Source organism: Ovis aries, chromosome 3 (genome assembly GCF_016772045.2).
Source record: "Ovis aries strain OAR_USU_Benz2616 breed Rambouillet chromosome 3, ARS-UI_Ramb_v3.0, whole genome shotgun sequence".
In the NCBI taxonomy this organism is placed as follows: Eukaryota; Metazoa; Chordata; class Mammalia; order Artiodactyla; family Bovidae; genus Ovis; species Ovis aries.
This window is the reverse complement of record NC_056056.1, coordinates 117367362-117386184: the sequence shown is the minus strand read 5'-3', so window position 1 is coordinate 117386184 and position 18823 is coordinate 117367362. Positions and strand designations below refer to the sequence as shown.

Here is an 18823-nt window from a genome sequence, read left to right as displayed (position 1 = left end):
GAAGAATTTTGTGACTTTTAAGTGAATCACTATTCATTTCCATTTCTATTTCCAGAGAGCAATTTTACTGTTAATTGCATATGGTAAATAGTAACTTATGGGTGTACAGTAGGGCAAGGACACCAATGAGAAAAATAAAATGAAAATATTCACTCATTCTGTATAGTGGCAATTTCCATATTTAAAAATATTCCCTAAGAGTACTTTAGTCAACTAGTAGATGACTTCCCTAATGATGAAAATAATGAATGAAAAGAAAGAAATGAAACAATTATGAGTAAATGGAAGTTCCTTTATGAGATTATATTCAAGAGTCCCAGGAGATCCTAGAGGGGAAACCACATGGTTCCTTGTTTAAGGGAACCAGGGACTGTATTGTTACTTACATCTGCAAATGCCTCTCAAAGTATTGTACACCAAAAATAATTTTAAAATTGAAATATATGGAAATACTGCCTCTGACAGATCAGCGTTGACTAAAAGGAGAGAGGTGAGGAGCAGCTGCTGCTAATAAAGTATAAGCAATGCTTTCCTACAATTAATCTTGCTTCAGGTCTTTTGTTCCTTCAAGATAACTTAAGTGCTTTCTCCTTGTGAGATGAAAATAATGAAAATCATTCACAGTATAAAGTTCTTTACGTTTTAATTGCTTATGTGCATAATTGAATAAAGTAAATTTCATTCCTCAAACTCTGAATCCCTGAGTAAGATCTAGATAGCAATCGATATGTTTTCAGTTGAAGATGACTTTCTTGTAATTATTCAGTTCAGTAACAGAATAACTGGGCTACGAGATTAACTTATTTATGACAGTGTTCCCGAGCTAATAGTATTGAGTAATTAAATTATTTTCTAAAATAAATTATGAAAAACAATTACAACAAAATTCTCTTTAATAGTGCATATCTACTGATACATCGGTGAATGTTTTTGTGTAGTCTTTGTAAGAGTATTAGCTTAAATCTCTCTACCTAATCTTGAGCTTAAATGGGATTTAAATCTCTTTTAATTAAAAGCATATGTATACCTTAACCTACTTAAAAATAATGAGCATTTTTCATTGACCTTGACTTAATGTTTTCCACACAGTAAATAGCAGAGAGAAAACAGAGCCCAGGTTTAAGTTTTCATTTTTCACTTACAACTGATAATTTATGACCAGTGATATGTTAGGAGATGCTAAATAATTGCTCTGTAAAATTGTTCAATGCCCAGCACACTTACATTCTCCTCTTATTCCAAGGTTATGTAAATGTATCAAATATATCCCAAAGCCAAATGAAACTGACATTACATAAAATAGTTTATAAACTGCTTGGTAAAAACAATTCTTACCAGGGTCTTTTGAAGAAAGATTTAGAATTTTTTTCAGGTTAAAATTACAAATTATAGATTAGATTACAGATTAAAATTATAAACCAAAGCAAAGCCTTATAGAACATAGTAAGCTCTGAAAGTCAGGTTTGTACTGAAGGATATAGGAGTCAGCCAGGTGAGCAGAGGAGTGTTCTAGAGCAAAAGACAAAAAAAATTTAACTCAGCAATTATCTCTCCATTCTCTCAATTTGGAAGAGAAGACATACACTTGAGTTTCTGTGCATTGGGCTATCATTTATTCCATCATACATGAAAAATTTCAAATATTTCTAACAGTGAGAAAAGCCTCACACACAGCACAGTTTTTTTTCATTTTTCCTAAGAAAAGTAGAAAAACCTCAAAGCTTGCAGACTATATACTTAAGTGTTTTTCAACGTATAGGCCACATGTATTAGTTGCTACTAGGTGTGATTGAATGGCCTACATTTTCCCCCCATTCTTTTGGTGTGTGTTTATGTGTATACCCATGCCATTGAGTGCATATTGAGTTGGAAATACAAAGACCAGCCAAAAAAGAAAAAAAAAATGTGATACTAAACAGTTGCTCAAATAAACTTTAAAAAATGTTATTTTAGAACTGACACAATGTATCCAACCTAATATGAATGGTTACTTCTTCACAGGAGGCTTTATGGAGACTGAAGCTGCAGCTCAGGAGTCCCTGGGGTTAGGCAAACTGGGAACTCAAGCTGAGAAGGATAGAAGGCTGAAGAAAAAGTAGGTTTGGAGATTTTTTTTTTCCCTTCTCTTTCTAACTTTTACTTACTTTGTATCATTGTTTGTGGGGAATTAAAAACAGAGTAATTGGAAAGAAAACAATAGACGGAGGCCAGTGTTATCCTGGTATTCCCTGCAACTATTTGGTGCTCCAGTGTTACGATTATAAACATCTAACTATTAAAAGATTTTGGCCCCTAGTATAAATAAAGAGTTGTTTTTAAAGAGATCAAAGCTTTTATTTCAAAACTCAAATATATTTAAACTATTTAAATGTAGCCTTACAAATAATGTAATATTCCATTTGAAGTTGAATTCAGTACTCAACTGGTATGATAAAATGGAGATTATACCACCCGACTCTCATGACAATTAAAGGACCTCCTCCTAAAATGGAGTATTTAAAAGGAGACCGTTTCTCTGACTGATTGAATGTAAACTTATTTTAGAATCACAGCAGATTGTTTTGCATCTGTCAGGAAACTGATAGTATATTTTTTCATTCACATATAATATGGAACATTTAAATGAACTTGCAAAATTGGCAATTTTGGAGTCTCAGCAGCTGTTAGACACAAGTGGGTCTATATATATATAACATATTTTTTTAATGCATAGTAACATTTTTCAGTGAAGACATAGAGCCTTTAGAGCATGTTCTTTAAAATCCAAAGAATTTCTCTTTATTCCAGGATCTATTGGTTGGTTATTCCTTTTCTTCCCTCTCAAATATTTATTATGTTAGGCTTGTAGTTTTCATACTTACCTTCTTTCCTATGAAACTATGTTCATTGCTCTAGTCACCATTATTATTGACATGCAAGTGGCTATCCTATGCTAATTAATTTATCTCATATTTTCCCTTCTCACTTGCTTTGCAGATGTGTGCTAATAATGAAAAAAATACGTATTTAAAAGTTGTAGAAGAATCTACTAGTATAACCGTTGCATTAACTTTCTACTTACTGAAATTAATTATATATCCAAATTTAGTAGAAATGCTATACAGAAAAAAGAAGTGACCTTGGGAGCGTTCTTTCTTGAATACAATTAAATGCTCAATCACATTCTATACTAATAAATATTACCTTTTTAATTACTGGTCACTCAAAGTATATATATAAAGATTAAATTTATTTGAAGTCTAAAGGATTTATATTTTATTTTAAATTTTTAATATTTATTTATTTTATAATATTTTCACAGTGAAATAGTTATAATTTTTATTTTATTTTATTTTATTTTATTTTTTATCTCAAACTAACCTTTTTAATTTTTTTTAGTTTTATTTCCTTAAAAGTTAATTCTCATTTTTCCCACAGTGAAATATTTAAAAATAATGGCAATCTGGCCAGTTTTCATCTTACATTTAAGGCAGTATGGAGGCAATGCCTCACATAATTCATTTGTTGTTTATGAGACCAAGTTAAATGTCAATTTTAACAGCTACTGAAGTTAAAAATTCCCATTATACCATGACTTAACAAAATCATAAATTTAGAATTAAGGTTTAGGAATTGTTACCTTTATACACTGTTAGATTGATTTGATATTAATCTTATAGAATTATTCCTTAAATCCTAAGTATTCTCACAGTAAGAAAATGATTTTAAGTTCTGGACTTGGTTTAAAGATCTTCCTGTGCTTGATTTCATTACTTCATTTTGAAATACATTTTGGCAAAATATAATTTTAAAATGTAGAACATGGAGTTCTTGTCTTGAACATCAAGAAAAATATTAAGAATAAACCATAATACAACAAAGGCTAACATTCCTTAGCACAACTATTTCCTGTAGAATAATATTATTTGAGTTAAAATGGATACGACAAGGCAAAGTGTTGTTGCTAATTAGTGAAAAGACCGAAGCATCTCTCTTATTCTTGACCATCTCATAGCAAAAGACCAATAAGTATAGATACTCAACCTATATTTGTAAGACATATAAGGAAGGGCTAACACTCATCCATGCCTTCTATGGCACCATGCCTGGGCTTCTGGGTTACCAAAAAGTCACGAGTCCTCATGGAATGGGTTTTACAAGATAAGCAAGTTAAATTATTTTTAATTGATATAGTTTCAAACTTTACTTCTATCAAATTTCTTATTACATGATTAAACACTGGTCATGTTCTCAAATTTTCTGAAGCATTTAAAATTTTATTTAAATAATTCTCATGTTCTTTGTTTAAAAGACACTATATCCTCTTTATTTTTTAAGACACTATATCCTCTTTAAATGTGCTTCAACGAATCATACTATTTTCTGTGTTCAGATTCCATATATCTACTTTCAAGATGAAAAAGAATTCAAGTACATTTTTAAAAAATGCATACACACAAAAATGGAGAAAACAGTTTCAAATCTTTAAACACTATAGTCTGCACAGACATGGTTGCAATGACTATGGCTTCCCACCAGTTGTTCATCTACATTCTATCCAATGACCAAGCCAAATGATGTGTCCAGGACACAGCACTTATACTTGTGATCACTGTCCCAAAGTTCATATCAGAGATTCATTTCATTAGTCCCCCTGTGGAAATAGCACAGCTGGAAAATCTCATTTTTAACTTTACTAAGATATCAGGTATCTCTGATTGACAACCTGTGAATTTAAATTTAATTGGTTAAAATCTTTAAATAAATTACTTATGACACATTTTGAAAAACCATATGGGAGAGAAATCAGAGAGCAGCATTCAAGATATTCCAAATGTTTGCAAAGTTCAGAAATTTACAACGTTGGCGTCCCAGAAAAAGGTCTAATTTGAGGTACACTTACCATTCAGCAACTAAAGACAGATAGATTCAAACATCTTACTAGGGCTGTGTTCCTATTGTTCTGCTTTTGCTTTGCTTCCTGGTACAGACATTTGTTTTTCTTCTAATTCTAGCTACTGTCCTATGATGAGAAATAGGAAATCAAGAATACCGTATCTGCTAAAGCATCCACTGTTTTAAAAATTCTTAGGTTGAGTATGATCTTCCTGAGTTGTATATTATCACACAGGTGCTATTCTTCCCTCAGAACAGCATCTAACCTGAAGGTCTAAAGTCAACCTATTGTTCTGCCTAGTTCATTTTTATTCCATCTTATCTTTGTTATACTTTCCTTAAAAGCTTCAATTCTATAAATTTCTTCAGCAGGCTTATATGGAATACAGTTAATACCTAATGATAATTCTGTCAAACTGAAACTCATCTTGAAATTCTTTGAGCTGTTGTTGTTTAGCAGCTAAGATGTGTCTGACTCTTTGCAACCCCATGGACTGCAGCATGCCAGGCTTTCCTATCCTTCACTATCTCCCAGAGTTTGCTCAAACTCATGTCTGTTGAATCCATGATGCCATCCAACCATCTCATCCTCTGTTGCCCCCTTATCTTCCTGCCCTCAATCTTTCCCAGCGTCAGGGTCTTTTCCAGTGAGTCAGCTCTTCACATCAGGTGGCCAAAGTATTGAAACTTCAGCTTCGGCATCAGTCCTTCCAATTAATACTCAAGGTACTTCACATTAATTTGTCTAGTCTTCCTCTTTAAAATTGAGCCAGTGTTTCTGGAGCCTTGTGGTATAGTTCTCCAAATCTTAAAGGGTTGAATCATTTATTATTTTCAATATGTCTCCATATTAAAATTGTGATTCTCCAGAGTTCTCTTAATGTGTCTCTATTATCTTTTCCATCATTTTTGTTTGATTTCGTTGGATGGCAAGCATCTTCTCTAATTTAATATCAATTGAATATCTTTGCTATTTCTAAGACTAGACCTGAGAACTTCACTTCTTCCCTTTTATACCTTCCATCCTGATCTTCAAGAACCTATTTCCCTATCTTTACTCTCCAGCAAATGTTTTAGACTAAACCCTAAACCTTCTTTCTCAGGATGGCCAGTTAGTCAACCACACAACTCTATAAAATAACTGCACCTTATTAAAGAAGCTACTGCAAGATCCAAAATGTACATGGCCTAGCTCACCAAAAACCTCAGTTTATAAATATTCTTTGACTCCCTAACTCCCCAAACTTCTCTTAGAATCTGGATATTGGTATTAATATTTTAGTACCCAGTGAATAGAAACTCTGTTCTTTGCCAAAGTTTAGAATTTATTTGCTGGTAAACAGAGGAGTCAGACAATAAGAGATCAAAATGTCAGCTTTGTTACTGATGCAGCTGTTAGAACACAGCTTCAGTTCAGTTCAGTTCAGTCGCTCAGTCGTTGCAAACCCAGCTTAGGCATATGGAAATAAAAGGAGGTTCCTAAAACTGAACCGCCAAGTTAAAGTCACTTGACACAGAAAGAAACACTAGTCACAGTTTCCAGGATGTACAAGTGTAAGGTGTATGTAGTGTCGTGAAGCCATCCGTTGTGTCCAACTCTTTGTGACCCCTTGGACCGCCATCCATGGGATTTTCTTCTTAAAAATAGCATTTGCATCATTATGATTCCATAAATATGTTACTCTAGAATCGATACCTATGAACTCACCAAAAAAGAGATGAAATTTTGTCCTTAGTATCTTTGCCTAAAAAAGAGCTTTAGAAGTATCCATTATTATGTATTAATACCTCTTCAGATTTCTTACCCATTTTTTTCCACCTAGAATATATTTAGCTGCTAATTTCCCATATCACCATCTCCATAAATGTGTTGGTAAGGCTTATGACAAACTTTTTATATCCTTAGAGATCTGTAAATATATTTTATACCTAAATTAATGGAAAACTGTAAAAGTATTAGTTTAAAATAATTTCCCCTCAAAGCTTTAAACATACTACTCTTTGGGCTTCCACTTATGTCTAATGTCAGTTGGTTGTCATTTTTTCCTGGTATAACATTCCTTTCTCTTTCCCTGAAAGCTTGATTTCTCACTTAATCCTGAGATTCAGAAATGTCATAATACATTTATATTCAAATAATTTCTATGTTTCATTTTTCTACTTTATACTTTCAATCTAAAGACTTGTTTGATTAGACAGTCTTTCATATATTGACTTAAAAGATTTTTATTTCTAGGCTTAACTTCGATTCTAAGAAGCTTATTTTTACAGAGACTGATGAGATTAAAGAGCAGTTGTCTGTTTCAGTAGTAATACACTTGTCTAACACTCATACAGTTACCCAGTGAATAGATCCAGAAATATAAATCCTAAATTTTTGTATGTTTTTTAACTGCTAATGTTTTCTTCTTGCATTTTTAACATGGTGTAATTTTTTATTAAAACATATATACATGTTGAAATCTGTATTTTGACTAAATTGGAAGATACTATATAAATACTAATATGCTAATTTATCATTTTTAATATTTAGTTATAGTATAGGTAATATATTATTATATGTTAGATTTGTTATACTCTCCTGAATGGATACCACTATGAAGTAAATATGGATTCTGTATTTGAAATCAATTTTTCAACATCATGAAAATGAAATTAACATTCCAACCTAGCAATCAGCAGCATCCTCCAGAGAAGCAGTTTTATCCTTGGAGCATAACAGTCACAGTTAATCACTACCAATGAATCTTTATGTTAGAACATCAAAGACATAAAAGTGAAGCTCTATAGGTTTAGTTAATTTATTTCTATTGCAATCCTAAGGGTCTCCTTCAGTGCATAAACATTAATGTGTTTTGAGACTTGGCATTTTTAATCTTTAGCATTTGGAAGTTTCAGAGCTTGTATATCTCTAAGCAAAATAAATGTCACTGAAAATATTCATAACTAAAGGTATCACAGAATCTCCACAACATTCTTTCATTCAATAAATATTCATTAAGTACCTGGGTGCCAAGTTAAACTTATAAAAGAGTTGCATTCCAGAGGTTAATCTGTAAGACAGGTGTTATAAGCTTTGAATACATTTTTCCATCTAAGTAAGGTCATATACATGGAAGGTAAATGTCTTTGCTTCCCTCCACAAAAATGTTTTGAAGAATGTTATAGAAACTAAATTTGGCTGAATAAAGCCAAAAAAAAAAAAAAAAGGAATTCACTTGTAGGATATTAGAAAGTCTCAGATATTGCAGAAACAACAGAGCCAGGACCACTCTAAAGCTTCAACCATGACAGGTTATGAAATGTTTCTCTAGAGTGTAGTCAGTGCCTTATCTTTTCCATTTCACGTTTTTAAGCTCCTGGGTGAAAGAATCTGGTCAGCCTAATATGGAAGAGATATTTGTACTTGAATCAATTAGTTATTGCCAAGTGTTCCTTTAGTACTGCTGCTGCTGCTGCTGCTGCTGCTAAGTCACTTCAGTCGTGTCCGACTCTGTGCGACCCCATAGACGGCAGCCCACCAGGCTCCCCCATCCCTGGGATTCTCCAGGCAAGAACACTGGAGTGGGGTGCCATTTCCTCCAATGCACAAAAGTGAAAAGTGAAAGTGAAGTCGTGTTCGACTCTTCACGAACCCATGGACTGCAGCCTAACAGGCTCCTCCGTCCATGGGATTTTCCAGGCAAGAGTACTGGAGTGGGGTGCCATTGCCTTTTCCGTCCTTTAGTACAGACATGGTTAAAGGGAACACTCTTGGGTAATCAACTCAAAAAGATCTAATAAAGTAGAATATTTCAGAATCTAAACCCAGTGTTCTCAGTATTTATCTGGGAAAATATATCTGAGTTTCCAGCTTTGAACTCCAGAAATTTGCCCTCTCTGCCTGCACTGAGTTAGAGCTATCATTGCCTTACCATCTGATCATGCATGTCCTGCCAAGCTCCTGCCGCAAACAATTCTAAGACTTCCCTGGCCCTAAAAAATAATAATAGACAAAGGCTAAAGGCCAAAATCTACTGAAATTTGTTAGGAAAAAAATGAATCTAAGGAAAACCCATGTGCCCTCTTGGAGGAAGGAAAAAAACATTTAAGAAATAGGGATATTGTTATGAACCTATGGTGCAATGTTAATAGATTACAAAGTATCAATAGAATCAGAATCCCTGTATAGCCTCTGTATTTTCTGCCCATGAAAAATGAAAAGAATACACCTGTGGCAGATTCATGTTGATGTATGGCAAAACCAATACAATATTGTAAAGTAATAAATAAATAAATAACAAAAAATAACAACAACAACAAAAGAATAATAGTAAGTGAATTCTCAAGATAGTTACATGTACCAGAAAAATGACCTCCTTCTATAAAAAGATCCATATTGTTTGTCTTGACTGAAGTAAATCCTGGATTAATGAAACATGCAAATGATAACTTTTCAGTCATTTACTTAGTGCCTGTTTTTTTCCAGGAACTGTGTGAGAAGCAACTGATATTTGAATTATACAGTCCTAGTCTTCAAAGAGCTTGTAGAGAGACAATCATGAAAACAAATTATTGCACTTTAGTATTTCAGTGTCCATGATCCTTTCTCTAAGTCTCTGGCCTTTGAGCAGAATGAGAAGAGTGTCATATGCCTAAAACCACTTAACGTTCTTATTTAAAGGATGGTCTCCAAGTTAAGGTTGTATATTGACACCCTGCTTAGACTGGTTAGCTTTTCAAAATAAACATAAAACATCCAATAGGTTATTTTTGAACAGTAAGAAAGAGATTTTCAGTCACCAAGAATAAATGGAATTCCTTAAGAATAAACTGTGTCCTTAAACCTTTCAGACATTTTCTATACATGTAGATGAGAAAAAGGCTGTAGAAATACATATTGAGTTCAGCAAAGTGTTTTGATTACTTTCTAAACGAACATAAGATTGGAATGAGACTAAAAACATGAAAATATAACTGGTGAAATCATTGTAATCACAGGGGCTGGACAAGTGAATTCATGATGACTAAGTGAAATGGAAGTTGGTGGACTCAGCACTTTAATATTTGACTTAAATATGAATATGATATTTGTGAAGGCATGAAGCTAGAAGACGTAGTTAAGTTTAGATAAAGAATTTTGTTTAAGGGAAACCTTTGAAGAGAGATGCAAATCTAAGAAGATGAAGTTTAACAGGGTCGTTTATATGTTAATAAATCTGCATCCAACTTCATATATGCTGAATGCTTATGTTTAGGGGGATATGTATAATTTAACTGCAACTCCTGAGAAAAATGTTTCTACAAAAAAAGACAAATTGCCAATGCCTGATAAAGATATTAATGATTTTCAGTTGATAAGGCCAAAATTCTATGTACGGACCAGAACATAGCTGGATATTGCATAAATTTCTGGGAAATATGCTTGAAGCAGATATATTCAAACAAGCATATATTCAGAAGAACATGATCAGCATAGCAAGATGACACTGAACACCTTCAAGGAATGTTGCAAACAAATATGTGGGGTACGGATAACAAAGATCCAGATGCTCCGAAGAAAAAAGAGTAATCAAATGAATGTGTTCTTGTGGCTGCATGAGAAGATCTTGGGCCCAAAGTGAAAGGCTGTTAACAGATAAATGTGAGCTGCGACTAAGTGAGGACTGCTAACAGTCACAGATCTGAGAAGTAAGAACTGACCCCCTAGAAAGAGAGCTATTTCTTGTGATTAAGTCCAACATAGACCTGCCAAGTGTATGAATGTGGCTAGATTATTACATGAGGGATTCAGATTTCAGTTGAGAAACTGAATTACATGCTCTTCAAATTGCCCCTGCCCTAGATTCTGTGTTTCTCTACATAATTCAAAGAGCTGGACTCAGAGAACCTCTGCTTTTTTAAACAAGTGCAGTGCCTGGCACAGTGTAGATACTCAAGACACGCATTCTGAATAACTGAACCATAAATAGAATCTGGGTGGAAAAAGAAGAACAAAAACCTAAGAATACGGAACAGGAACTAGGGCAGTGACTTCCACAAACTAACCGAACCGGAAACCAGGGCTTCATCTCTGCCCTCATCCTGCCTTGTCCTTGTTCTTCCCTCTGTGCGCCTCCACACAAGGTGATCTAGATAATAGCTCTTTAAAATCTCTCAAGCTTGCTGGTTTTCTTCTTTTCTTGTTCAGGCCATCATACTAAAACAGTGTCTTCTAGTCTTGCCTTCTTCGAATTCATTCTGCACACTTCAGCTAAAGAAATCTATCTAAATCATTATTTCTAAACTTGCCTAAAATCCGTCAATCATTTCCTAGCATCCCTAGGATAAATCTCAAATGCCTTCACAGCGTCCCTAAATCCCCACATTATCTGGTTCCTATCTGCCCCTTTGTCTCTACTTCCCATCTCGCACGTTCTGTTCTTAATACACGATATGTCTTTTTATGACTCTGTCTCCTTGGGTGTGTCTCTCCTGTTCTGTGTTCCCCCTCATCCTTTTTGTGGTAATGATAACAATGATCTCCTTTCTATGTAATAAGTATTTAATAACCACATTGAGTAGTTGCAGTATGCTAGGCACTGTTCTGTACCTTTACACGTATTTTTGTCTTCTAGTTTTCACAAAGCCTTTGAGGTAGAAATGCTGTTGCTACCACACATGAAGAAACACAGCTTTCCAAGCGCTGTGGCATACAGAGGTGCAGACCTCCGGAGCCCTATTTTCTCTGAATTATTAAGAATCTCAGGATAAGGCTGCAATTTAAAGACTGTGTAGTCCAAACTTTCAGCTGGATCTAAAGTACCCTACCTAATTTTAAATAGTCTCCATGGGGAGTCAAAAGAGAATCTCTCTCTCTATACTCTGAAAAGAGAAGCATGGTTTTTTCCATAGGGAATAATTAGTTTCTTATCTGAACCCCATCCCATCCTTCCAAATGAGCAACAAATGTATTCAAATCAAACACTTATTTAATAATGAGAAATGGGGGTAATTTCAAAGTAGTGCAGTTACTTTATAAAGTTGATTTTTTTCTGATGTAATTAGCCACACTTACTATCACCAAAGTTTGATTTAAGCATAGTAATGATTACTAATAAGTTATATAAGAAATGTAAATGTCTGCTTGGATCAATCTAACATTATTTGTCCCAATAAAACTTTCAAAGTCAGTGTCTAACAGTAAGGATGATTAAGTTCTTTTATTAAAAGAAAAAAGTAAGATACATTCAAATATAATGTTGACTGACATCTTATTCTAAAAGATGTTCTCTATATTTGTTTCCATAATATAGACACTTATATTAGCTCTGTATGGTATTTTTATAAGGTCTTTGAAGATGTGCTTTTCCCCATAGTTATTTAAAGTTAGCCTTTCAGAACCAAGCTTCTCTACCTTGAACCCCCATTTTTAAGGTCAGTGATTATCTATGTTCTATTGACAGGGTTTTATAAAAAAAAAAGATAATAAGAGACTTTTCATTCAAAAATATATATGTATCCATGTATATATATTATATATATATATACATACATATATATATATATATATGATGCTGGGAAGGACTGAAGGTAAAAGGAGAAGGGGCTGGCAGAGGATGAGATGGTTGGATGGCATCACTGACTCAATGGACATGAATTTGAGCAAACTCCGGGAGATAGTGAAGGACACGGAAGCCTGGCATGCTGCAGTCGATGGGGACACACAGAGTTGAACATGACTTAGCGACTGAATACACACAGACGTATATATCTATATATCTAGGCAGCATATTTAAAAAGCAGAGACATTACTTTACCAACAAAGGTCCGTCTAGTCAAGGCTATGGTTTTTTTCAGTAGTCATGTATGGGTGTGAGAGTTGGACTATAAAGAAAGCTGAGTGCTGAAGAATTGATGCTTTTGAACTGTGGTGCTGGAGAAGACTCGAGAGTCCCGTGGACTGCAAGGAGGTCAAACTAATCAATCCTAAAGAAAATCAGTCCTAAATATTCATTGGAAGGACTGATGCTGAAGCTGAAGCTCTAATACTTTGGCCACCTGATGCAAATAATTGACTCCTTGGAAAAGACCCTGATGCTGGGAAAGATTGAAGGCAGGAGGAGAAGGGGACAACAGAGGGTGAGATTGTTGGATGGCATCACTGACGAGATGGACATGAGTTTGAGTAAGTTCCAGGAGTTGGTGATGGGCAGGGAAGCCTGGCATGCTGCAGTCCATGGGGTCGCAAAGAGTTGGACATGACTGAGTGACTGAACTGACTGATACATATATATATATATATATATATATATATATATATACACACATATATACATATATATATAATGTATATATACAGCATACAATTAAATATATTTATTTCAGATTCTACATACTTAAATTTTTTAATTGGGGCTTGACTGGGATATAATCATGGACAAAAGAATAACAAAATTCTTGAAAAAATAAAGATTTTTCAACCTCTTTTAAAGAGTCTTATATACTTCATCTATTTGGATTCAATATTGACTTCAAAGAAAAATTATTTCTGAAGACGTATAATAAACCATACTTAACACTTCTGAATCACTTTCTTTAATTTATAAGGATCACTAGAAATGTGCTTGGCTATTTATTTTTATCTGTATCCCATTATTGTATGTAAAGCAATTTCTGCCATCACCCCTGGGTGCTCTTATATCCACATAAATCAGCTGTTTGCAACGTAACCTTTAAGTTCATGGCTTCATTACTTCCAATGTCATTCTCTCTTCCGAGTCAGACACATCCCATGTTGTATTCTGAATCTTGTCGTCGCCCCCAGATCACCCCTACTCAAAAGTTACTAATTCATGCATATCATTCCTTCCTGTCTCCTCCTTTCAGCTTGTTTTAGCAGCTGCTTCTACTCTCATCTTTTTAAACACTCCCATCACTTGGTAGTGCGTCAACTGCATTCAGCCCTCTTCTATCTCCCTATTTCGCTTGGATTCTATGACCGTAATTTCACCATGCTCAAAAATTTCAAACCCATCATGTTTTTTTTCATTTGGTTATGTCCATATCATAACTAGAGCCACCAATGAATTTTCTTCCTCCATGGCTACGTTTGGGTTACCTGAGTGCTACAAGAGAAAATTAATGCAAGGGAATTTGAATCAGCTTCATGTGGAATTCAACACTGCCAAGTAATCCCAATATTTTTCTGTTGCCAGCCTGCCTTCTATTCTCTGCAGCTTTTGTCAGAGACCTCCGCTGTCCTCAAACCTGTATCTTCTGCAGGCGTGTTCACACTTTACTCTAGAGGGAGAGATAAAGAGACCACCTCAGTCCTCTGAATTATTTGCTGCTGAATTCACACTAACTCTTGCCCCCATCCTGCTTTAACACAGAAAACTAGGTTGATTTCTTCTCATTTAAGACCATCCCTGCTTATTTTGTCTGTCTGGTTGTGCCACTTTCCCACTTGTACTTCAAATTCTCTTTAGATTCTCCTCTCTTCTGGATTGTGGTCATCAGCATTTAAACATTCTCAAGTTTCACCTATTGAAAGAAATCATTTCTTCATTCTACTTTTTCACGTCAGTCACTACCTATCCACTCCTCAATCTGAACTGTTAACAATTGTTAACAATCTCAACTGTTAACAATTGATTTTTTAAATTTCTGAGTCATCAACTTGAACTTTAAGAAGCAAAAGGCAACTGCATTCCACATATGAAGTTCATTTAATAAAGATTTCTGATGTGAAATTTTACATTCAAAGTTAGCTAGTTTATAAATAGAAGGCCCATTCATTCAGTGGAAGATCTAGAAGATTAAAGTGAGGCAATTAAACATTTAAGAATCCTGTTTTTAAATAAAAGATATATGTTAGTTGATAATATCTTCTTGTTTGTGTCTGGATGTATGCTGATGTTCCCAAGGAAAATATTGTGCCAATAACCAACTTGTTCTTATTGGTTAGAGGGTAACTTAAAACCTATTTTTTCTAGGTCAGTTAAAAATTGTTATTTGTCTGTTATATACTACAATGGTCTTTAAATGAAGAAGATTAATTTTTGACAGACTCTCTTTTGGTATTCTTATAATTTTGATAATCTGGAGTAGGATAATCTGGAGTAGAAAGAAATGTTCCTCTAAATAATTGCATGTAGAAAAGAATATCAGTTTGTATAAGAAGAAAACTGTCTTTATCTAGGCCAAAAGCACTGCAAATATATATTATCTCTGATATGAATTTATAGTATATTATCACAAACTCTCTTGAGTCATTTATAATTACAGCTTTTTGTCCTTTGCAGAACATGTCTTTTTGAAAGTTGTGAGCTGAAATACATAATTCTAAAGTGAAATAGTCAAGATTGCTCTTAAATTGATTGGCTGTGGAGGAGAAGAAAGTAAAAACTATGAGAAGTCAGATAACTTACACACACTGATAAATATTTTAGAACTTTAAGCAATACTTTTTGAGTCATATGTTTGTATTTCCTGTTTATTTTCACAATTTCTCTTATGTTTTATATTTAGGGTATTTCTATAGGTACAGATTTCCTATTTTAAAAATGATAAATATGTGAAAAATATTAATATTCCACTGTGTGCAGATTTATTCAACTTTATTGGAGAGCAGTGCCTAGGTAGCTTATAGACTGAGGAAGATTATTTTGTCCATGGTAATAACTGGCCCCAAATACTTCATGAAAAATACTTTTCATGGAGAGCTCAGAAATTGCTTTTTTCTCAGAACTCATCAAAGAGTTCACAGGTATGTTGACAGGAAAATCATTCTAACCACCTAGAATGTATTTCTTTGGATCTTAATTTTCTTTCTGTTACATATATGATGCAAGAAAGATGCCTTAAATTTCTTAGGACATTGTGATGCCAATTTGTATGGACCACTATATTTTTATGTGAAAAATTTTAAAACTTGTCACAGCTGTTCTGAAGCTAAGGTCAAAGAGCATGCATTTCTCCAAAATGCACATTTAGTGAAAGAATACACAGTTTCTCTGAATGAATGCGTTTGGAGGAGGCACGTGCAGGGTGTTCATTGCACTTCCAGCTTTTCTTTATAATGATTGTGTAATTTAAAAAGGTAGCTCTCTAACTTGCCTCATTTCTTGGATAGGAATCTCTGCTTCATATTTTGTTACATTGACTATATTTTATGTAGTAAGATTTTATTTTTCTAAGAATTGGTCTAGTATGCTTTTATAAAAAATTTAAAATAATATTCTCATGGCTTTTTCTTGGGTTATTTAAATTCCGTATTTTCCCAGTGCCTGTACTCTCCCCAGGGAACAAGTGGGCTACTTCAAATCCCACAATGAAATCAACGTTTTTGTGATGACATCTGGTAACATTGGTGAACTAATCTAGTTCATTTTCCCCCTCAGAGAAATGTTTACCAACATCTGTCTAAATAAATAAATGTGTCTGCTAAAGACACCCAGCTGCCAGCTCAAACAGAGGAGGAGGGATTACTGTGGCAAGGGGAGAAGTGTGATAGAATTTTCTAGAACTTTTTCATGACCAGATCACTGGCACATGATTATTACTGTTGTTATACCACGTGTGTAATGTCATAATAAAATGATGGATCTAGGATGTGAAAATCTCTTCTTGCCGCAAATTAAGTTCGGGAGATTGAACATCAGAACCTTACCAGTAATTCTGATCGAACTATGTATGTGAACTAGAATCCAGATAGACCCACCCTCAAACCAGTGCTTTCTTCAAGTCACTGCCTTTCCAGAAGTCTGCTGTATTTTCCTTAAGCTCTAAGCTTATAAATCTGTTTGAGATCCCAAGCACCACTTAGTAGGTTACTGCTTCTATTTGTAAAATAACGTGAGTGGTCCGAGGCGAAGAATATTCTTTAACACGCTGCCTGACTTCCTCCCGGGGCTTACTATAGGCTGGGAAAATGTGGTCCTGCATGTTTCAGAGTGGCTCATTTTCGAGAGACAGACTACTGGTCAACTATTAGAACTTTCAGCCTGATTATGCTTTTGGATGCAGTGAGTATGTGTGTCATGGTGAAATTTAAAAAAAACAAAAACAAAAAACAGAACACCATGTCTTTCTCATATCTGAGCTTCAGCACATCTGAAATGATGCTCTTGTTTTATTCCATGGCTTTCTTTGGATTGAAATGTATCCATTAACATTTGTGTGCTTTTCTTTTTCATCTGTCCTCCTTCATCTCATGAAAAGCACATCAGGGTAAGTTGAATCACAATGGCTGCTGAACATGTTTATTTTCAGCACCATCCTCTTTTTCTTTTATCTTTAGTATTTCTCCTTTCAGTTGTAACACAAGCTGCACTGCCTCTGACCTAAAATGAAAATTGTGAAGTGTATTCATTTTCTTACCACAAAAGGAATCATTGGTTCAGAGAAATGTTCACATTTTAATGAATCATGTTGGCCTTTCAGGCACTTCAATTTCTTCGGTTCTACTAGACACATATCAAAAGACAATCCAGATGACATTTTCCCTAGTTCTTAAGTCACTCTCTAGGGGTTAGTGTGACATTCAGTGAAGCTTAAGTAATAGCTGCAGGTCACTTGGGTATTTTTGACTGTGCTGCATGGCTGACTCTGCCTGTGTGTTTCAAAGTGCTTTGTGGTTCTCCACTAGCGATTCAAGCAATTCAAGAGATAAATTTATTTGTCAGTTACTAGAACTGCCCTTCGATGAAGAGGGTTAAATATTGAATCTACCCCAGTAGAACTTATACACTTAGATTCCAAAGTAATCCTTGTTTTTTTCTGAACCCTTTGGTCTTGTGTGTTCTTTCCCACTTCCTATACTACGAGTTAATTCTTAAAGCTTTGAAAGGTGTATTACTGAGGTTACTGTTCCAAATTTCAAATCCTGTTTTTTGAACTAAATTTAGAATATGTTATTTATTTCTAAAACCTAGTAGGCTTCAGTTTATGCATAATATAAAGTATTACATTTCTATAAATGCCCACATGGGCATGATGAGCTATAAAACACTTTAAATGGAGAGAGGTATTGGTTTTTACACTTTAATCAAAACATTTTGAGGAAGCAAATAAAATGGCTCCAATAAGATACAATTTTTCAGGAAGCTATGGAAAGTGTCACTAATTGGCAATATGAATATTTTATATACCAAATCAAGGTCATGTGCTTTGTTTATTAGTTTGGTTTACATTTGTTATATTTTTCCTACTCTAAGATATAATTGCTACTACTAATTATTTAACAATGCAGTGTTTTCTTAAGTTAGGATAATTTATGATATTAAAGAAAGCTCTAGGAAGTGTTCTTGAAAATGCAAGGCAAGCTGTGATTGGAGTACTATTCAACTACATTGGCCAAATGCAAGTTGTAAGACCTTACTTTTAAAAAATGTTCAATACTCTGACACTGGATTTTAAAGAATTATTTACATGTCATCATGTAATAGTGGCCTTCTGTTTTCTAACGATTTTAAGCTTCATGAGGAAAATAATGCCAAGAAATAAAACTTTATTCTCCCTTTTCTTTTTGAATGAAATATTGAAGAATAATAAACATCAATATCTGTGGACTTTAAGAAACTGATATAATTACCTTAATTCTAAAATTTAATTTCTTGCCTTGCACATGCTCCTAGAATTTAAACATTTTAAGACCTCAAAATCATTTCCTTGGTCCAATTACTAATAGGAAGCTTGGGAAGTTAAAATGTCAGGAGAAGACAGTATGAACATAGTGTAGACGTGGGAAGATTTGAGGTAGAAAGAATATTGAATTAGGAACAGAAGACAAGACTTTAAGCTCCATGTGTTTTCTGCATGCCTTTGAGTGAATGACATATTATCTGTACTTTCTGCCAACTTCCTAATACTCACAAGAGTATGAGAAAAAAAATAATCTCAGAAGCTTAGAACTATAAACTTCAAATCTAATTTAAAGAGGACTCAAAATTAGATGAAGCACCAAAGCAATCTAGTCTAAATGGCC

General features: G+C 34.1%; 1 protein-coding gene across 20 annotated transcripts in view; it reads left to right on the top strand.

Moving 5' to 3' along the window:
- PPFIA2 (PTPRF interacting protein alpha 2) overlaps positions 1–18823 on the top strand; it is a 509064-nt gene that overhangs the window by 442545 nt on the left and 47696 nt on the right. For all 20 annotated transcript variants that reach the window (XM_060412495.1, XM_060412493.1, XM_027967176.3 and 17 more), the window contains one exon: positions 2002–2095. In XM_060412495.1, the coding sequence (XP_060268478.1) occupies positions 2002–2095 (94 nt within the window). The remainder of the gene's footprint in view (positions 1–2001; positions 2096–18823) is intronic.